Below are 22,427 nucleotides of genomic sequence, written 5' to 3'. Positions count from 1 at the left end.
GACCTGTGCTACAAGCATTGCCTAAAGGCTCTCCGCGTCACCAGAATTCACAATTAATTCCCTCCCCAGGGCACACGATGCAGAAGGCTGGCTGGGCTCCAGACATCCTCCCGAAGCCCGGGTACGGTCTGTCCTGGGCTCAGCCCTCCCTCGGCTTCCCGCGCTCCATCCTTCCTAGCAGAAGTCGGACTGCTTGTTCGCTTCCACGCACGAATACACTCGAGGAGTAATTAGTGCTAAAAGAGGACGTTGAGTGATCAAAGCACTTCACAAACACTAATCAAAGCGGACGCCACCTGGCCAGCCTATCTGTTTTACAGATGAGAAAGCTAAGACAGAAAGGCGGCCACACAAAAAGTCAGAGCAAACCACAGAACTCAAGAGTCCATTTGCAACTCTGCTGTCAGCAGTCAGGTCACAGCACTCTCTTCTCTTCATATTTGCAACTGCATCTCCAGCCCAGTTCTAATATTACTAACCTAAGACGAGGAAAAGACAAATTATTGAGCCAAACTGTTAACTTCTGCGGCTGTAATTTCCACCTTCATTTGGACTGCCCTGTCTGGAGTGTTGCAATTCACTGTAACTTTATGGCACTGCTAAGCTTGTGCTTTTATTCTGTAAAATTCCAGTTTTACTCCAGTAAAACACTCCACAGAATAATATGATCTATAGAGGTCCACATGAAAAAAAAAAGCTACCAAGCAGGAAGAGCACAGAAGGTAAGAAACTGACAGCTTGTTAGGGATAACACAGTCCAAACCCGCAAAAATAGCAACTTGTAACAGAAACTCTGTAGGCAAGGGAGGCCTAATAAACTGCACTGGGATTTTGTTGCGATGATGTTCCTTTACAGCTTCCCAGAGCGGGGGAAAATGGTTCGACGCTCTGGTAACTGCTTACTCATCACAAGCAGTGACCCAGATTTTATTTTTTCCAACTCGCTTTTATTTGAGGTTGTGAGAACAGGCACTTTTTGCCAGTTCTGCCTGCAAACCACAATACACACTGACAGTTTGGTCTGGAGGCTTAATAGCACCTCAGAAACCTCCCAATAAACTTTATTAAGCTCTGAAACACTTCTAAAGGTACGTTATTGTGACCAGAACAAGAACTAAAGCAGTATGCATCATTTCACAAGGATAAGAAAGCACCGCCAAGGACAAAGACAGGCTACTGACTGTTCTGCAAACGTACTTGTGCCCCTCTGCAGCTGCATGATGGACGTGTCCTAACCTGGGACTGTGGCACCCCCCCAAAACATGATCCCTAAGGGATGTCTTACCTACACAATCTCTCCTCTGCACAAGTTTTAAAAGGTTAACAAATGGGGTTGATCACTCTTAACTTCAGGTTGTTCTAAAATTCAAGATTTCTTTCCCGAAAGCCCACACAAAGAGGGAAGACTATGGAGACATTTTTTTTTCAAAGAAAGTTTTTGTTTTAACAAAATATAGACTTTCAAGTTCATGAAAAATATCCAGAAAAAAGAAAGAAGGCCTATAACTGGGTGTTGCCTTTCACACGACTTAATGTCTTCTGATACTTCTAGCTGAATGAACTGGTGAATAATTAATAAAAACGCAAAAGGGAACAGGAATGAGCATGACAACAGTATCACACGCAGTCTTACTGCAGACTAAAGTTTATACAGGATTGATCATTAAGCTTGTTTTTCACAAAGTCTGTAGATAGCGGCTATCACTACCCCATGAGGAATTTCCCAGATGTATGATACAGGCAGTACTCTACAAACAGCAGACTCAAAAGTTTGAAGTGCTATAAAGCAAAAGATAAAATATCACCCTGTGGGAAACTAAATAAATGCACTTGGTCATACCTGAAATGTAATCAGGTACTCTGCTACAAAGAAATCTACAATTACTGCTTCAACTATCAATATAGAGAAGTACTTCCAGTAACAATGGTAGTGAAACCCAACTGCGGATCAGTGAGTAATTCAGATAAAATGTCTTCATGTCTGTTACAAAATAGTAAAAACTCTTTCTGAAAGCCTACAGAAAAAAAATAATTGTAAAGCATACTGCATATTATCCAAGCAGAGATTTGTCTGAATTTGGAAGTTCTGGAATTAAATACAGTAATATTGTCAGAACAAAGGATTGTCATTTTGAAGGATGTATGTGAGTTTGCCCAGAGCACCTATGTCACTGAGTTTTCCAGCTGCACCTTTTCTGTCCAGCTAAACAGTCCTTAGTCCAGAGAATTGAGACACATCATAGCAACCACTTTCAGAGCTGTAAGAGTGATGTGGAGTGCAGACAAGCAATAATACCATAATAATTGGGAACTAAACATACAGGAGTGAAGATTTGGGGAAAAAGCTGCAAATTAAAAAAGAAATAAATAATTCAAAACCTGCTGTAAGAACATCCATGAGGAGAGAACAATCGGCTCTTATTCCTACCTCTGGAATAGTTTTAAGCTGTGCAGTGAAAAAGGATTGCTGCTACAAACCAGGTGTCCAAGGTACTGCCCACAGCCCTCGGTGTAAAGCCTCTGTGTCGCAAGGAAAGGCACTCTCTGACATTTTCAGCATTAAATGGGAGGTAAGAGAAAGAGGAGATAAAAGCATAATCCTCTCTAAATGAACGCAACTGGGCAAGCACGGTCAGTATTGGGAAGCTTAGCCTCCCTCCACCATAGCTCAGCCTGGGCGACTTTTACATCTGGCCATCATAAACAAACAAAGCTGCCGTGTTTCCTGATCACTGGGAAAATATATTCTACTTCAGTAAGTGAAATATTCAAAGAAAACCCCCGTATTTTCCATTTAGTACGTTTGCACCTCTTTGAAGCATTCAGGAAGAAAAATAACAGAGGAAGCATGCAATGTAACCTTGATTTATGCAACTGTAAAGAGCTGGGGAGTAAAGAGCTCAGGAGTTATTAATCACATCTATCACTGGCAGCATTAATCGCCTGGTGGCGGAAATCCTAGTGGACCCCATTTGCTGAGTAGTCCTCTCAGAGGCAATTGAGAATTTGTGAATTCGTGTTATTTTTCATCTCCCTACAGAAAATCAGTGGTCTGAAGAAATGGACAAAGCCGGTAACTGAACCACCTAGCCCTGTCCCTCACTGGAGCGCCAGTGTTTACTCGCGATGCTTCACGCTCAGAAGATCTAGTTCCCCTTCTTCAATGCCAAAATAAATACCAAAGGAGCCCCAGCTTGTTTAGAAATGCATCACTTTTTCGGTATTGGCAACTATACAGAAGGAACTTATTTGAGGAGGCCATTCATCAGTCTTCAGATTTGAAGGAACAGCGTAGCTGCACGGAAACAGGGCAGCTTTGAGATTCGGGGTGTTAATGCTTTTCCAATGGCACACAGCCCACTGCGCTTCCAGTGCAAGTCAGGAAAGCAAAGGAAAGGCAAATGGCTCCAGCTCGAGATCTCATTTACTAAATTTGTGTTATAGTGCAGCTAGGAGCTGGGAGGAAAAGAAGAGGACGCAAGAGAAGTCTCCCTTTTACACAAGTATGTCAGTGATCTTGATTCAACTAAAATATTAGGAAACGTTCACTTTCTTTAGTCACTGAAATAGCAGGAAAGTATTTTAATTCTTTGCAAAAAGTTCTGAGTCTCTGTCACTGCAAAACTATATGCTTTCTATTTAATGCTCTTACAGGACATCCTAGTCAGTATATCCTACAGTATAAACTATGTAATGCACCGCTTTAGATGGACACCAAAAATCTGTCTTCTCTGTTTCTGAAATATATTCATTCTTAAGGAAATTTCAAAACATTTTCAGGACAGTTTTATAATTGGGTTTTTCTCTTATATTGCAATATACTAACAGTGCCCTCCATAGCAAATTTTTTTTATGTCTATTGAATACATAAGAAACAGTCTTATCACCATATTCCATGTGATGTAAAACTAAGCATGAGTCTGAAGGCCCAATACTCAAATGAAACATTTTCACCAATTGAAAATATTCTCTAAAATGCTCATATTTTAGCAAATATAAATTATTTAACAGTCAAATTTTTGCCATAAATTATTTAAGGAAGTCAGATTTGCAAGCCACAAAAGCACCAAGGTCTCAGAATGCTAGTAGATAAATAATGAATATCTACCAGAGGTCCTTGGAACTGAAGAAAAACCCAGTCAGAACTGTGTCACAGCTAGGTGAGTTTACAAGTCGGATAATACATTTCAGAAGAATTCAAAATTGGCAACAGATCTTTTTAAACTGTCCAAAAGCAAAACCTCAGAATTACAATTTCAAAGAGTCATTTTCATTTCAGTAACAAGTCAAGATGGAAATATTGTGAGAGCAGAAACTGCAGCTGAAAACCAAATGGAGGTCAGAATTCAATAAATAGCTCAAAAGAGATAAAGAAAAGTCACAACATAAAGCAAAAAAGAGAAGGGTGTTTTTTTTTTTTTAAAGCAGGAAATTGTGGAGAGTGGAAGAAAAAGAGAAACAACAATGAAGTGTTTTGAATATCGTAGTATTGCTTCTTGCTGGTAATTGATGCAGCTTTCCCAAGAGCTGCTGAGAAGTGACTGCATGCACTGATTCGAACTGTAAAAAAATACAAAATACAGCAGAGAAAGCTAAATCTTCATTGTCAAAACTCATCAGAAGTGTATGCAACACAAGGGGTGTCAAGACAAGCAGGAAAGGATGACTTTTTATCTAACACTGCTAGCTGCCCAGCCACTTGCCTTCCCAGGCACAAACACCACATCCAGCTCAGCACCGGCAAGGAGACCCACTCCGGCAATCAGACCTGAGGTAGTTACAATGGAGATGAAACTACTCAGGTGCTTTAAGGCTGGGCTGAGGAGGGGGAGGTCACGACGTGATTTGCATCACGTTCAGCTCATTTCCAAGCAACAGATTCACTGAGTCTTCCTGCTGCGGCAATAAGCAATGTTTACTCGGAGAGCATTTTTCGGATCAGCGCGGGAAGGAACATGTGTTCATCCACCGGAACTGGGTTCACACAAGGAATTAGGTCCCAGGTTGTTGATTACCTTTGGCAACAGCCAAAAAAGGTTTGCACAAACTCAGAGGAGAAGGAAGACTAGAAAATAGAAATCTAAAGAAACAAGGCTGTTTTTTAAAGGTAGGTAAGTTGTATGAATGGATCCTGACTGACCCTGTCAGAATGGCTTATTTTTCTAAACAGGAATCAGTGTTTCCTCCACAAAATCATAGTTATCTGGCCATGACAAGCTACTAGGACAACAAGAACTTGTTCATTTTTGAGCATCTGCCTCACATTTTAAGTAGAAGTTATTTATAGCAGTTTGCAGACACAAAAGTCACGATTTTGTCATAAACAATGAAAATCACAGCAGTGTGACCTCCACGCTGTCCTACAGAAACAGACCTCTTTGTCCCTGCTGCACTGAGACCTGAAGCATCCACAAAAGGTGAGGTTGCTTGTGGTAGCACCCCATCCATAACTATGCCTCCGGTAGTACAAATGACAAAACGGGCTATAACCAACCTTGTAATCTACTGCTCTTGTTTAATCCAGGCTTGGCAAACTTCAAAACAGGTATTTTTAAGGTGTAATTCCTGTCAGAGATCTTTTAACATGCTATTCCTCATTAGTAGTTGTTATATTAAACAAAGCTCATACCCCGAAAAGGAATTTTTTAGCCTATTTAACTGTCCAGGGTATACTAATGTTCATATACCGCATTTCTAATCTAAAATGAAGGTGCTTTAGAAGTCATTCTCCTTTCTGGTGGGCAGCTTATTTTCTATACAGACAGAAAAGCATTATGATTTTTTTTTATCCTTCTTAGTGCTTTTTAAAAAAGTAACACTCCCCCCCCGAAAACTAAGCTATTTTACTATCTGTACCGTACTAGTTACACAGTATTTCTTAACTACAGAAGTCCTGTATGTGAAGTATGATGGCTTATTTCAAAATACTGATTTTCCTCCACTTTGGAAAGTACTTGGGCTTTAGGTACCCTGCAGTAGGAAGTCTGGGGTTCTTTTCAAACAAAAGCTCACTGCTGTTCAGAGAGCAAGAGCTTTGTTTACTACAGCTTTCTGTCTGAAACACTTTCCTCATCCTTTACACCTATTGATCCTCTATGTGCTTCCAAATCCTCCTGAAAAAAAGTGTGTTCTTGAGCCTTCCTCTTTATTCCTTACTCTCCAGTTTATTGTTATTATTTATATGTCTGTCAGACACTGTGCTAGTGTTTTTCATACAGGCAGAAACATAATCGCTTGGTGTTTTCTCTGATACTAATTCCTTATAGAAAGCAGTTAGATTTTAGCAATTTGATCTTCAGCTTAACCTGGCCTAAAGATTGTGTAGTCTGAACGCCGAGAGGGTGTTAACACAACTGGAAACACGAGGGCATGAGAAAATAACATTGGATTAGAAAAGCAAATCTTACAGCAAATTACATCTTTAATGAAAAAAGCATGTGTGAAACAAACTATTAGTTAAATTAGTTGCCCCTGCTCCTGGAGATGTATAAAGGCAAGTCTGCAGAAAAATAAAATCTGGTATTTACGGAGAACTGGCTCCTTCCTCTTCCTGGTTGAAGAGGATCCCCCCTGGACAAGGGGATCGAGTGCACCCTCAGTAAGTTGGCAGGAGTGTCAATCTGCTTGACGGTAGGAAGGCACTACAGAAGGATGTGGACAGGCTGGATCGATGAGCCGAGGCCAATGGTATGAGGTTCAACAAGGCCAAGTCCTGGGTCCTGCACTTGGGTCACAACAACCCCATGCAGTGCTACAGGCTTGGGGAGGAGTGGCTGGAAAGCTGCCCGGCAGAGAAGGACCTGGGGATGTTGGTCGACAGCTGGCTGAATATGAGCCAGCAGTGTGCCCAGGTGGCCAAGAAGGCCAAGAGCATCCTGGCCTGTGTCAGAAATAGTGTGGCCAGCATATCTAGGGAAGTGATCATCCCCCCTGTACGTGGCACCGGTGAGGCCCCATTTCAAACACTGCGTTCAGTTTTGGGCCTCTCACTACATGAAAGACATAGAGGTGCTGGTGCTTGTCCAGAGAAGGGCAACAAAGCTGGTGATGGGTCTGGAGCACAAGTCTTATGAGAAGCGGCTGAGGGAACTGGGGTTGTTTAGCCTGGAAAAAAGGAAGCTGACGGGAGACCATATCACTCTCTACAGCTACCTGAAAGGAGGTTGTGGAGAGGTGGGGGTTGGTCTCTTCTCCCAAGTAACAAGCAATAGGACAAGAGGAAATGGCCTCAAGTTACGCCAGGGGAGGTTTAGATTGGATACTAGGAAAAAGTTCTTCGCAGTAAGGGTTGTTAAGCGTTGGAACAGGCTGCCTAGGGAAGTGGTAGAGACACCATCCCTGGAGGGATTTAAGAGATGGGTAGACGTGGTGCTTAGAGACATGGTTTAGCGGTGGTTTTGGCAGGTTTAGGGTGATCGGTGGGCCTGATGATCTTTAAGGTCCCGTCCAACCTAGAGAATTCTATGATTCTATGATTACATGTTACTTCTACAAAAAACCCAGACTTAATCTGCGGAGGAGTAGTTGATGCACATCCAGAAGGAAGCACAAGGTAGATCTAAATCTTCCTCCTGTTCCAGATGACAGAATAACTTATTTCAGAGCTTCTCCACAGCAAAACCAACTCAAGCTCTTCCCAAGTCCAGGCTCTGCTCTTTGTAAAGAATTCCCAACCACAGTCTCATGGAGATGGTGGGGTGATGGAACCACCATAATTGATTAGTACCATCCAAAGAAGACTTATGCATGGAGCAAAGATCTATGACATTGCCAACTCTTGCATTATTTTCTTGACATGCCTAAGGTAAATGATTACTGCATTAAAGCCTCACTGTAAACAAAAGTACCTAGTTCTTAAAGAAGCAAGAGAAACGAGCATGAAAATGCCAATAGACTTTACCATAAAAGCTGAAGATAGCAGAAGGCAAATAAAAATGGGATTAATTTTTTTTTTTTTGTAGATCTAAGTGATTTCTATCTTACAGTCTCATTTTGGTAGTTCATGGTTGCAATTATAAATCTGCCACAGTCAAGATCTACCAGTTTTTATGCTGATGGGAAAAGACTCTAGAGTAGCACAGAAAGAGGACTGTAGTGTTGCTGCAAGAATCCAGTTGAGGGTTTTTTTTGTGATTAATGAAGACAACTTCAATTAAACTTGAAACTAAAAGTAGTAGGCAGGACTCCACCTGGAGTACTGTGTCCAGCTCTGGAGCCCCCAACATAGGAAAGACACGGACCAATTGGAGCAGGTCCAGAGGAGGGCCACAAAGATGATGAGAGGGCTGGAGCACCTCTCCTATGAAGACAGTCTGAGAGAGTTGGGGTTGTTCAGCCTGGAGAAGAGAAAGCTCTGAGGAGACCTTAGAGCAGCCTTCCAGTACCTAAAGGGGGCCAAGAGGAGAGATGGGGAAGGACTTTTTACAAGGGCATGTAGTGATAGCATGAGGGGGAATGGCTTCAATTGGAAGAAGGTAGATTTAGATTAGATATTAGGAAGAATTTTTTCATTTTGAGGGTGGTAAGGCACTGGACCAGGTTGCCCAGAGAAGTCGTGGAAGCTCCGTCCCTGGAGGTGTTTAAGGCCAGACTGGATGGGGCTTTGAGCAACCTGTCCCTGCCCATGGCAGTGGGGTTGGAACTCAATGATCTTCAAGGTCCTTTCCAACCATTCTATGATTCTATGAAATTATATGTGGTATTGAGATGCTAAAGAAATAGCAACAAATAACACCAAACAAACAGAAAGAGGACCCAAGTTTTAACCACTATGAAAAAACTCACTCGTCCAAAGAAAATGCAAATTTATAACTCATTTTATCCCTAAAAATGCTATCAAGGTGAATTCCATCTGATTGTACAGCACAATTATTTCACAGATTCATTACTTCAAATGAATAGAGGTCATTTCAAAACCTCACATATCCTAGCAGCCAACCTTTTTGAGAAAAGCCTGTCTTTCCAAGAACCTCTGCTTGCCTTTTCCAAACAGGGGGCAGAAATCCACACACCCTTCCCTCTTGTAACAGCAAGCTAAAGTAACACTGGCGTGAAGCTCATTACTATCGTGGAAATAAAGGAAACAATAGAACAGAAGGAAATATGAAACACAGCCAGCAGAGCTTGTCACAGGTGGCACTGTGAGTATTAGGTGACCCACACATCTTTGAAGATGGCCATTGTGGAGGTTTTGTGAAAGAAACAGTGCTGACTCATCACCGCACTGGAAGTAGGAATGAGCTAACAGTGATACGATGTCAGCCTCATCACTTAAGAGAGAGAAAGCTTTTGTTTGCCCCTGCAGCGTGCGCCCAAGGGCTGCAGCAGCTAGCAGTATAACCCACCTGTTCTCCTCCTCCAGGTCCGCGAGGATTCTCTCCAGTTCCCCTCTTTCCTCACTCTCCAGAGAAATCAAGATCTGGGCAGGGCTTCGGGGCTGGCTCAGGGGGGACTCCTGGTTCAGACTTTGGCAGTAGTGCTGGATTAACAAGTGTTCATCGTCGCTGGAAAACAGAGGAGGATAAAACAGGCTGTTCCCTTCCTCATTTTTAACTTTGCAGTGAATATGAGGAGATGATTCACTCGCAGTCTCTCATTTCTTACAAAGAGATTTGCTGAACTCATTGCAATGAACAGCAGAGCAATGTACCTTAAAGCAAAATCTGCTGAACTGTTTCACTTAGGCTCTGATAATTTTCCTTCTCTGCAGAGTCCACCTCTCTTCCCCTCTGGTTCTCAGATACTTAAAAATTTTGTTTTGTTGCAGCTGACAACCTCAGCTTTCCTCTTTTGCCTAACTTCAATTAGGAATTTGCTTGAGAAAAAAGGCCATCTGCTGCTGCCTGATCTGTGCTGGGGAAGGACAAGTCAAGCAAAGGCAAGGCATTTATTTTTACACCTACAAACTCTCCTTATGTAATAAAGGTGTCCTCTATTTATCTATTTTTCTCTAGAAAATTGTAAATGAGGTAAAATAAAAAAATATTAATCTAATGAAATTACGCTGGTTTTCACTGAGTGCTTTTTTTTGAAATTACAAGTGATGTACGCTGTCAGAATACAAATAAATTCTACTTAATACATACGATCTCTTTCTTTATTACTATGGCCCCTGAAGCTGTCTGGCATTTGAAACAGAAACATCTCTATAAGAGAAAGGCAAATTCAGTTCTGGAGACCTCAACCACCTCTAGAATTACATGGGTGTTTTAGGTGCTAAGGAGATGCCCCCAGGCCCTACACTATGCAGCTAACACCAGCAAGAACCGTGGGAAACCATGGAAAGTTTCTCTTGATACCACAAGTCAAGGACAGAAAAAAATGATGCTGCTGTTAGGAATCTTGTTTTTCAGGCAGTACTTACTAATAACAAAATAATTTAGTCTCATTTTTTCTGTTACATTTGTAATCCAGAATCTAGCAGGCATTTTGAACAGCTGTTATTGTTCAAAAATTAGAATTTTCCTTGTTTTCATTTTGTTCCTGAAAATGTTAATGATGCCATTTTATAGACTGCAGGAGTGCTAAAGCAATGTAGAGCACATTAACATTAATTCATAAAAGGCAAATAGTCATTTTTCACAACAGGCATCGTTTCCTTTTTCTAAACAAAATCTTAAAGGCTTGACAGTTCCTAAATTCATACTTTTAATAAAACACTTCAACTGTGACTTCCTTGAAACAACTCCTTTACATTTATAAATATTCTTATGCATCTTAAGTGAATTAACAGTGAGAAAGTGACATAACTATTGCAATATAATGTCACTTTGCAAGACATACCCTTTCTCTGTGATTTTCAGCCTGCACATATTCGGTATACATAATTGCAATGAAGCTACATATCAAAATATTTTGTGTTATATATACACATTATCTCTTCATTTCCCTCCTTCCCCGTCTCCATCTATGGTTCTAACTGCACTTATAAGCCTGATAATCCGAAACCTGTAAGAATGTCAACAAATAATACTTAAACATAACCTGAAAAACAAAACTGCAAGAACTACAGTTGTGAATTCAGGGTGAGCTTTGATTTTGCTGCCATTTGCATCTGGATCATATTTCTTCCAAAATTCAGAATGTAGAGATTTATTCTCATTTTAATAGTACAAACTAAGTAACAAACTGGATACTCTTAACTTATTAACTGATATTGATATGACTTTTGTTTAACCAAAGAATGAACTGAACAGTAAGACCAAAGTGTAACATAAAAGATAATTCTTATGTATCATTTTGTGATTAAGGACACTGAAATATTAGAGTGGGGACAACAGGAAATTCTCTATATAATAGCATTACTGCTATCCATAGCAATTCAAAATTGACATGCAACTTGGAAACAAAGTTTTCATTAACTGCGTGAAACTATACTGACATTGCGTATATTAAGTTTTGAGGTGTCATTTTAACTTTCTCTTTTTGAACCAATCTAATCTATTAAAACAATGTACTTGGTTGTACAGGCGATTTTCTTTCAGAGTTGGTAGGTAACAATCCTACTAAGTCCAAAGAGAAACTATTTTAAAACAAAGAAACAGCTTTATTACTATCCAAGAACATCTCACAGGCTCACAACCAACCTTATAAAATACAAACTATTTGGAATCTCAATTTAAGTGAATGAAAACTGGCCAGGGTACTGTGCTTTAAAGGAACGCTACAAATTTAATAAAAGGAAGATTCTGTCTGAATTTTCAAAAAAATCCACCCTTTAAATTGGGGTAAGGATGAGATTATGTAGAATAGAAAAAAACCCCACACTTCTAGAGAAGTTGAGATTTGAGTTTTTTCATATTTGATTGATTCAGAATCTGACCAAATTTTCAAGCACAACAATGACTTACGTGCTTCTATCCTGTTTCCAGAAACATTAATCACAGTTAGTTTTCTAGTTCTATGTCCTTTCATTCAGAGAATAAACAAGATCAAGAAAATCATGAAAGAGGAGAAATACATTGTCATGTCAGAAAACCACAAAAAGGCCTCGGTTTGACATTTGACTCAACTACTTTTTAAAAATTAAAACTTTTGTTTATAGGTTTACATTTAAAGTATTAAAATGAATACTTGTCAGTGATCTATCCAACTTAAAGTTTACTACTTCTAAGATTTCACAGTGAGGATGAGTCCCTCCTGGCTTCCAAATGTATTTCAGGTATTTGTAGACCAAAGATTTTTGTTTAGCCCCACTAACCTTTTGAGTGACATTTTGCCCACAACAACATTTTCTAGCTGACAGCAATTTAAACATGATTAAGCTTGCAGTTCAGATATAAGAGTTATCTTTTTATCTTTTCCTTAAAACACATCAGATGATGAGCATTTTTTCCAAGGAATATGGGAACTATTTGCTGAAAAAAAAAAGTAATTTTTTGGAAGAAACTAGGAATTTTAATTTTGAAGGTATCAATCATCTGTCGCATAAATTTGGTATTAAGCTATAAGCCATAAAGCTAGACACTATGATACAAACTGAAAGAACAAGAGTTCATCATTAAATTGAACCAGATGTGGTACATGGCCATGCAAATTTAGTGCTACAGAATTTCACTACAAGTTATTAACCTTCACAAGAAAACACATGTCAAAAATATTAAAACAGCCTACTTACATGCTCTCATTAGGTGAAATACTGTCATTTAGATAAGAACCATTGGTGTTCTCCATTTCTGCTAGCCTGTGGAAAAATAAACAAAACTCATTAAAATCAATTATGTTTTCTAGAAACTTTATTTGCTCTAACATTCCTGAAAGAATTAAGGAGCATGACGTTTTTTATGAATTTGAAATTCAAATTAATTTACACCTATTGTTGATTACCAAAAAGTTTTGCAATCAGCTATCGCAAAGGATTGTTTATTTGCTACAATGACCTGGCTAAACTCACTTCTAAGTTTTCAACCCATTCTCTGAGGTTATATTCCACTCCTCATGATTAATTAATTCCACAGTCAAAGAAAGGCTTTAAGATGCCAGGGGATTACACAAATTGCTTCGTACCTGGCAACGTCATCATCAGAACTGTAACGATCAGTCATTTCTCATTGGTTTTCAGCACTCAGCCCCTCCTAAACATCCTGCATAATTCAGAAATACCTCTCTCGATCAAGTGATTTTTTTGCTTGCCTGGTGGAAAAACATTTTCATATTTGTGCAATTAACCCAGTTTTTGATTCTTAAGAGCAGTGTGAAAGCAGACAAGTGAACTAAAGCAGCAATATACCACTATTTTAATCCTCCAAATCAAGGAAAAGTCCTGTTTGTAGTATTCCACAAAGTGAATTACTTAACATTAAAACAGCACTTGAGATTCACATAAAATTTGGAGGTTTCTGCTCTTCTGATTTGTGCGACTACCCCAGGGTCTATATTAAAAACGAAACCCTACGTAGAATCAGAGAATCACAGAATCGTTTTGGTTGGAAGGGACCTTTAAAGGTCATCTAGTCCAACCTCCCTTCAATAAGCAGGGACATCTTCAACTAGATCAGGTTGCTCAGAGCCCCATCCAACCTGACCTGGAATGCTTCCAGGGCTGAGGTGTCTACCACCTCTCTGGGCAACCTGTGCCACTGTTTCACCACCTTCATCGTAAAAAAATTCCTCCTCATATCTAGCCTGAATCTATCCTCTTTTAGTTTAAAATCATTACCCCTTGTCCTATCACTACAGGTCCTATTAAAAATCCAGTAACTTGAGTGCACAGCTTAACGAAGACCCCACAGGACCTAAAGGCCACTTCTGACCACACAGGTTCTCTGGCATGCAAGTTAGTTGACAGGCTGGTTAGCAGCAACCACAGGCCATGCTCTGCATCCCAGAGCCTGGAAAGCAAAACCCCAGACCCTATGTTTCTTTAAAGAAGTGCTCAGGTAACAGCTAGCCTTTGGGATTTTTATTTATTTATTTATTTTAAATGATTGTTTAGAGAAAGATTTGCCTAATGTCCAGCTGGTGTCATACCTGCTAGCATAATGTTCAATGCGTGAATGAGTATCATCATGTGAAAGCTGAGGGGACGAGGCAGGCCTATAAGGCAGAAAACACTGATTAATCACAAACAATACCCCTTTAAAAGTAAAAAGACACAGCGATGCCTATACCCTCACATCTCCATGCCTTATGCTTACGCTATGTTTGATAAACAGCAAGTTGTAACTCCAGGCGCTGTGTGCGCCTCCTCAAGCCGTCGGTGCAATGTTTTGTGATACCACACTGGGGATTTTGACCATTTTGCAATCTGTCTGTTGCAATGACTCTTCTTCACAGCAATCCCCAAAGAAACCTTTTCCAGAGGATTTACGGATGAGCTTTCACCCCGATTTTCCCTTCACACCTGCCTCCTTCATTGGTGGTTCTGTTTCATGCACAGCCCTGCGCCGGCTGCGAAAGCCCTGCGGGGAACCTCTCCTCTGCCTCCCACCCTGCTCCAGTGCCTGCTTCCAAAAAAGAGCCTTTAAGGACTACCCCACAAGTCACTAGAAATAAATACAAGAAACATAAAATGTCTGAAATGAGCCTTTAATAACACACTGCAGAAACTGATGATTTTGCCTAGCATCTTTCCAGAGTTGTAATCTGAACTGTAGATCAGTGTGTTATACAGGAGGACACTGTCAACTGCTTTGGGTTCTCTGCCTGACAAATCAGATGGTATGAGGTCCTCTCCACTTTTTTGTTGATGAAAACAATTCATAGGACTTTTCTCATGAATTAGAGTACTGTTTCTTACAGCCTCAACTCTGGAGAACGTCACCACTGAATTACATTTCCTATGGAGTTCAGAGAGCACCCTTTGCTGCTGTGTGGGATTTTGCCAATCTGCATGCATCAAGAGGTTCTGGAATAACAAAAAATTATGCAGCTTCCCAAATTGTACGGCTAGCTCGTATTTTAGCTAAATTTCACCTTCTCTGTATTCTGTCTCTGCCAACTCTCCTTCTGGAACTCCTGACTGAGGAAGGACTTTCTCTCATTTTAAATCGTTCTGAACGGTGGTTCAGACTGGGTCTGCCCAATGGGGATTGCACTGCATCGCAAGAGCAGGTAAGTTTTATATTTACTGGTTATAAACCAAAACTGTAACAATCTTGTGGTTCATAACACTCCCGTGTTAGGAGTTTGATAATCCTGCAGTAAAGCTACTAGATTGGTCATCTTCCAGTTTTCTTATCAGCCTGCACAAGGCTCTAGAAAATTAGGATCCTTCTGAATTCAGCTTTATTCTGGGTACACAAAATGCACGATCATTAACGTCTCCTACTCACAGAACAGCAAAGTTTTTCTCTTTAAGACATTACAGGCCAAGTATCACAAATCTCATTTTGTCTGAAATGAGCTTTGGCCTCCGACTGTACTTTTACCCGTCACATGTTCAAACATTACCACAGCACACCAGAGGATAAATACTCAGTTCACAGTTCCTCAGTACAGCAGCAATTCATGCGGATGGGCAATTGCTTCTCTGCAACTTGATATCCTGTTTTGTGTAAGAACATCTACACTGAAGGAAAGGGAGGGGAAAAGGACGCAATTTATCTAGAGCAGTGGATTATGGAGCAAGATAACAATGGTTTCCTGATAAATTGATGCTATTACCTTTTTTTTATTTGACATACAGTAGATGTTAAGCTGGTACTACCAATGAAAGAAGAGGCCTTGTTTTCAACATACACACAAATGCTGCTAATACTGTGTGCAAACTAGGAAATCTGTGTTAAAAGTAGCTTTAGTTTTGAGCTGGATCGTTCTCCTAGTCCCTCCTACCCTGGCACTGCACAACTGTTTGTACCAGTACAATGGAAAGGACAGCCCCTGGTTGGGACCAACTGGGCGATGAAGAAAAGTGATGGCCCTTTTGGCAGTAGTGCAAGGCAAAAGATGGTCCTGACTCCATGATCGCATACTCGCTGCCTTGAAACTAAGCTTCACTTTCAGAAGTGAACAAGGTGTGTAACATGGAAGTATTTTAAAGATGCAGTGTTGTGCAACTTGCTGGAGCTGCTTCTGTCATTCCGTCAACTGCAGGCAGGGGATGAGGCTACATTTCCAGGTTTATCTCCACTTCAGAACATGCTACAATGGAAATCTACCTCAAACAGCTTTTTAAAAGTTTGCTTACAAAAGCAAACCTGTTGAGAAGCACTGCAGTCTCCGTGTTGAATTTAGCTGCTCAGAGGTACACTTTTGCCAGTATCTGGGCCAGCCTGAAAACGACTGTGACCGTCTGTGCTAGAGCTCACTGTCCTTCCTTTCTGAGCACACATACTCAGATCACCTAATCAGTTTGAACAGTCAGCAAGAAGACTGGGAGACATAGCCAATATTTAGCCAAGATAACCATCACTTTTACAAGGGCTCCACAGCTGCGTTGCTCAAGCTGGGGTCTGCAGGAACAGTCTGGGGAATTCCAGTCAAGTGAAGAGGCGACTGAGTGGCAAATACCACCTCCTGCAACTCCCTGCACCCTCAGAGACCTGGCTGGCAGGACGTTTCTTGCTGTTAAGCCCTTCAGTTGATGCTTCTTGAAAGTGTAGAATGAAGTAGATCGTATTTGTGCCACTGTCAGCCCACAGTCGAAGTAATAAGACATAAATTCTCACAAAAAGTGCGAGTTGCCCCTTTAATGCCTGACAAGCAGAATATCTGTGCAAAATACTGGATAAAGTTGGAATCACTAATTTCTAAAAAAAAAATATGTATGTATGTATTTATAAACAGCTCCAGATATGATAGCACTGGCATTGCTGAATGCTGCTAGGTTATGCTTTTCTGAAGTACTTCGAAAATTACCAGCAAACTGGCATGAAAGGCAAGATCTAAGAAAACATGGAAAAGTTTTATGATAATCAGAATAAGAGGTCTGACTGCCAAAGCTGGGATCAGCCCTGTAACTGAGAAACAGCTTTAAACCTGGCTAGATCAGTACTTGTGTTGTACCCCTGGTGGTCTACCACTAAGGAAAGGAACCAACTTAGCAGAACAAACCAAAGAGCAATTCTTTCCAGACACTATTCATTTCTTAATTTCCTGCTGTCTTGTCAGACCAGACAAAGGGATTGTGCTGAGGAAGACACCTGAGTTGGGCTGATAAAAGGTGCAACGTCTCTGTAAAAATTCTGCTTCTCAGTATTTCTCAAGTTTTCTTAGGTATTTCATGCAAGTTAAACTCCCTGTAGTAGATGACGCCAAACCTTTGGCGTGAAGCTATCAGTGTAGGCATACCATGATGTTATTGCTGTAAGTGAACTAGAATTAAGCATGTTATGGCAGCTTAATTTCATGTTATGTCAGACAAAGCAATGGCATTCCAGATTATCCAAGCTTTCTCTAAATGTTACTTTTAACTTTTCAGTTGTTCTAAAGCATAAGGAATCTAGCTCCACAGTTGAGTATATAGTATGCTGCAACCACCCCCAGATGCATTTATGAATGAAAACGCATCCTAAAGTTCGAAGCCCCTTTACTTCAGTGTGGCTCCAGCCTTTTGGCATTCTTTGTGGGTGAATCCTCAACCATACGATGTTTGCAGTACTACATGCATTTCTTGGTTGCTTAAAGCAAATTTCTGAGAGGAAGAGCACTTCATTTGACTTCCCAATTTTTTGTGCTTCAAAGGAAAAATATAAATCAATATTCAAATGTAGACATTTCACGCCTGTTTATTCTACCAAAAATTCAATGAAGGTCCAAGCCACATACATGTCACCATATAGAAATATATAAAATTCTATTTATTAGTTTCTCAATAGTTATTAATATGTGAATTAAAAATAATCCTTATTTAACATTATTCTAAAATCATCCACTAAACACTAATAGTAGCAAATGCCACAATGATAAGTAAATATATCTTTAGTTTATGCTGAGGGTATCACTACAATAGTAAGACAATGCACGTGCAGGAATGGGGCAAGAACGAAATTCCAGTTCATAGCTGAAAAATACTGCCTTTTTAAATTCTGAAAAAAATACAGTAAACATTTCCCCATTTCAACCTGCCTTCGTAAATTTTACTGTTTCTAAAAAATTGTAATAAAACATCCAGTGAGCTTTGGACTAATTGGACCATGTGAGTGTGTGGGTGTGCACAGTTGCGTGTATAAACCAATTTATAGCTTTAACTCCAAAACAACGTCATTCCTGAAACTGAATTATATCCATCAAGTTCAATTTATATCTTTCAAAAAGCATTTAGTATACATTCAGAGGGATCGACACTTATTCAGTAACACAGGCTTTTCAACAACAAACTCTCATAAGCATTAGTAGGACTGCACCAAAATCCCTGTTAATTCGATGAAGATACATACTCCAGAAAGAGCATACAGTGTGGAATCCACAATTGCTGGGAATTCCTTGATTTATCCCATTCTATTCATTTGGGATCAAAACCTTCCTTCAGAGAGTGTACCAAAGAAAATAATCATAAAGAAAGAAGGAAATGAACTTATGTAAAACCAAATAAAGAAACAAACAAAAATAAAAGTGAGGGAACGCAGCAGCAGTAGCAGCAGCAGCAGCACACTTCAGCAAAAGTACTCACGCAGAATCTACTGGCCAGAAGTTGATCAGAGTAACAGGACTGCAAGACAAAAAATGAGGAGGTGAAGAGAGAGGCAGAGGAAACTTAGCAGCAAAATAATTACAGAAAGGTTTTAAAAAAATAAAATCACAACAACTAAAAACCAGAAATCGAACAGACCAACATGAATGACTGTGAAGAGCAACCAACCAAAAAGTGAGAAAAAAATTGAAATCTAAAATTAAAAAAAGAGAGAGAAAGAGAAAGAGAGAGAGCGAGAACAAGCTGCGTGCAATTGCCATTAAACAACTGATTAAACTTGTAAAAAAATAAAACCAAAGAGAAATGGGTTACTCATTGATTTCTCCATGTGCATTATTATTGCTTTTTTTTTCCCCCCCATAAATACTTCAAAGTCATTTAATAAGACTAAATTTATAGGGTGAGAAAAGATTAAATCAGCTGGGAAGCTTGCAAACACAGTAGCCTAATTAAAAAAAATAAAAACACAGAAAGACACCCATTTGGAAGAAAATAAAACTTTAATGAAGAGATCATTAGTCTCCAAATTGCCATATCAAACTTTGAAGTTTATAAGGCTGTCAGTAAGGCGGTTAAGTACTTTTCTTTTACTAACTGAAGCTGAAGTTGCTGTATAAGGACAGGTGAAAACAGATTAAAGCAATGGCAATTGGAACCCCAGCTTGTGTTTTCCTGCCAGCCGAGGTTAACAAAAATGAAAAAAAATAGAAAGGCTTTATGCATTTAGGAAGTAAAGGGAGTTGGCACCAGCTGGGGAGCTCAAAGAGCATACCAAATGAATTGCTACTTAGACACTTTAGAGCTACTCACGTTTCCATGTTGTCTCCCTCCAAGACTGTTTGCACAGGCAGGTAGCCCATTCGTGGGTGCTTTGCAAAATATCTTTTTGTTCGAAATTTGTTTTTTAGTACCTTGGCAAAGTCACGGACGTCTTCTCCTGAAGTTGTCTGAAAGCCACAAATCACAACGAAATCAACTTTCATGAGGTTATTACTGTTTTTTTTGGTTGCCTCTTCTTTTGCTGGGTCATTTAGAAGAGCTGCGGCCACACCAAGCAGAGCTGCCAATGGCTTGACCTCTGGAACTACACATTTTTTTTATTTATCACCGTCACCTTACAACATACTACACAGCGCCACTACTAGTGGGGAGGAAGGAGGAAAAATGGAAGCTCCAAAAACCCCTGACAGGCTCATGCCTCATCTCAGGTGATTTCAACAGGACAAACATCAATTAGACAACAATTTATCATTTCCTCATCTGGCTCAGGGGACTCTGCCTGCTTTTTGTTCAGCACTAAAGTGGCTGTAACGGAGGATACACAGCTGGTTCGTGTGTCCAGCTAGTTGCTTCACTGGCTGGATCCTGACTCTTACCACATGCTCATCATCTATATCTCATGGACTTGTCAGTCCACAAAAGTCAGACCTCTACTCTCAGTACGTCTTCTTTTCAGTTTCCCGTCTCAGTCTCCTCTGCCATTAATATTTTGATCAAAGAGAAAGAAAAAGCAGGTGAGAGCTGCTGAAAGCTCTTAGATCAGTTATTTCTTCCTGCGCCTGTTTAATCTGAAGCTAGCAGGCATTTAAGATCAATACCCTGAGGAGAGTACAATTTGTACAAAGTTTTCTACTCCCATGCCTGTGGTCCTTCTCCTTTGCTGCTGTAGAGACCAGCGGAGGAGCGCAAAGTGGAATTAGTTTCCTAAAGACCAGAATGAGCCAGGAAGAGTTCAAAGGACGTCTGCTGGGAAGATGCAAAACTTCTTGCGAGCCTGATTAAGAGTCGGGCAATTTTCTGAAGAATTTTAATGGAAGACTTCAGTTATTTTAGTCAGGCTGCACTCCCTTCTCTGCACCTCGCACAGACACTCGACCCTGAAATACTGCTCTTCTACAGTAAATTAAGTTCTTCCTGACCCACATAACGATACTGCTTCTCCAGCGTATCTAATTTGAAAGAAAGAAATGAGGGAAAAGTTAATCTTTCCGACATTTTTTAATGAGTTCTGTGCCTTCTATTTAGAGAGGAAGGAGGTGCCGGCACCTATCAGTCAAGCCAGCCTTCACAGAGCTGCCAAAACAGATGTATATATTTTTAACGATTGCCTGGGTAGAAAAATTAAGGATGCCCTGAAAAATAACGTGCAGAAAGACTGAAATGCATTAACAGAAAGGACAAATGTTATCACTACACTGATGACATGGACAAGCTTCATGTAAAGCTAGAAAGAATTTGGCGCTCTTTCTGGTCAGTCTGTCTGGTAGGAAAATTTGGTGTGAGCAACGACTGGCAGAGAAGTGACACAGCAGAACCTACAAGCCAGTACAGCAGCATCTGTATTTTCAAGAAACTGAGATAATGCTCGATAATATTAAGTATCACTTCCTCAATGCGTCAGAAGTAAAGACATTTTGGGAACGGAGGGATTAAGTATGCCCAGACCATCCAGCAGACTCCAGAAAGGGGATTTACTGAGGTGGCCTCGCATTCCCCGGCAGGAGGGAATTCCCTCTGCCGACTGCCATCTGCAGTGCCTGCTAGGAGAGCTCCTAACCGGGTCAGCATCAGGAGAGCTCACAGAGCACATCAGCTGGGAACAGAGAAAAGCTCTTAATATTTGGTCTCGGTATACAGGGATTAAGCACAGCTTTCTGTTCAGTTTGTTCACCTGTGTCATTTCTAACCAGTAATTCCCACTTTGCCTATTTGCAACGTTGTGAACACTCCCCATTGCATTTGACTGTAATTTGGATTCAGTGTTTTCAGGCACGATTAACAAGAAAACATTCTTTGCTTTGACCTTCCTGGGACTGTTACCCTGACTTGTTTGACTTTTCAGTCAAACTTTCTGATTTATTCCACAGATGTTTTGTTCCAAATAATTTGCAGAGCAAAATCATCCAAAACAAAATTCTCAGCAGAACTGGTTTATGAGGAAGAAACAGCGGACTTTTAGCATTCCAACTCTCATAAATCAAAGCAATACACCGGCAGCTGGGCCAAGCATATTCCATAACTATTCCAAAACCAAAACTATTTCATCACATAAGGAGAACTTTACCCACCATCTGACTTTTCACAGTTTGGTTTCAGAAAGTGACTTGCCAAACTCCCACCCCAGACCTCAGCCCCGACTGTAAACACTAGCTGTAGAAATGTATCTTGGTTCTGACAGGCTTCCTTCTAACAAGGTGGTTTTTATGCTGGTGTGTCACTGTTCGTTAAACCCAAACAGAAAAATGATGTTACATCTAAATCCCAGTCTAGAAGTTGTCTTCTATGCTTTCTTTGAAACCTCTTTAAAAGTCAACCCTCTTTGAACAATAAATTGAACTGTGTTGCTTTTCTGTTTTCTGCCTAAATGAATATTAGGCGACAGCCTTGCCCTTATTCTGCCTCAACCTTTTGCAGGAAAGGAAAAGTTAGCACATCTCTCAGATATTTAGCATGAGTTCTCAATCTCCCCTCAGCACAATTACAGACTGCAGCGCTCCAAAATTTCCTGGAAGTAAGAGGGAGGGTGAATAAAAATATCAAAACACTTCATTGTGCACATCTAGCTATTGCAAAGATATATCTAAGAAGGCACCACATGTCTCCTGCCTGCCTAAATGCATTTTAAGGTGAGAGATTTGTCTGGACGAAGAGGAAAAAATGCTCTGGCACCTGCAACCCCCTTTTCATTAATTTAGAAAACAATTACAGACTAGTCATGATATCTTCCGTCGATGTCTTGTTCGGTCACACAGTATTTGGGCTTATTTTTTCAATAGCAGCAATACAAAAAAAGATCAGGGCTTGCTGTGCGTCACATTCACTTCCCCCCCCCCCGCGCCGCCCCCCACCCCCGCGC

At 40.4% G+C, this 22,427-nt stretch overlaps 1 protein-coding gene across 1 annotated transcript in view; it reads right to left on the bottom strand.

The window, feature by feature from the left end:
- DMD (dystrophin) overlaps nucleotides 1-22,427 on the bottom strand; it is a 927,929-nt gene that overhangs the window by 20,441 nt on the left and 885,061 nt on the right. Inside the window, exons 69-73 of the mRNA XM_009883534.1 lie at nucleotides 19,382-19,518; nucleotides 18,551-18,589; nucleotides 13,969-14,034; nucleotides 12,617-12,682; nucleotides 9,345-9,503 (exon numbers count right to left, since the gene is read on the bottom strand). Of these exons, the coding sequence (XP_009881836.1) occupies nucleotides 9,345-9,503; nucleotides 12,617-12,682; nucleotides 13,969-14,034; nucleotides 18,551-18,589; nucleotides 19,382-19,518 (467 nt within the window). The remainder of the gene's footprint in view (nucleotides 1-9,344; nucleotides 9,504-12,616; nucleotides 12,683-13,968; nucleotides 14,035-18,550; nucleotides 18,590-19,381; nucleotides 19,519-22,427) is intronic.

The sequence above is a fragment of the Charadrius vociferus genome, unplaced genomic scaffold (genome assembly GCF_000708025.1).
Source record: "Charadrius vociferus isolate BGI_N301 unplaced genomic scaffold, ASM70802v2 scaffold94, whole genome shotgun sequence".
NCBI lineage: Eukaryota > Metazoa > Chordata > Aves > Charadriiformes > Charadriidae > Charadrius > Charadrius vociferus.
Note: the sequence above shows the minus strand (reverse complement) of the source record. Positions and strands in the feature narration are given on the sequence as shown.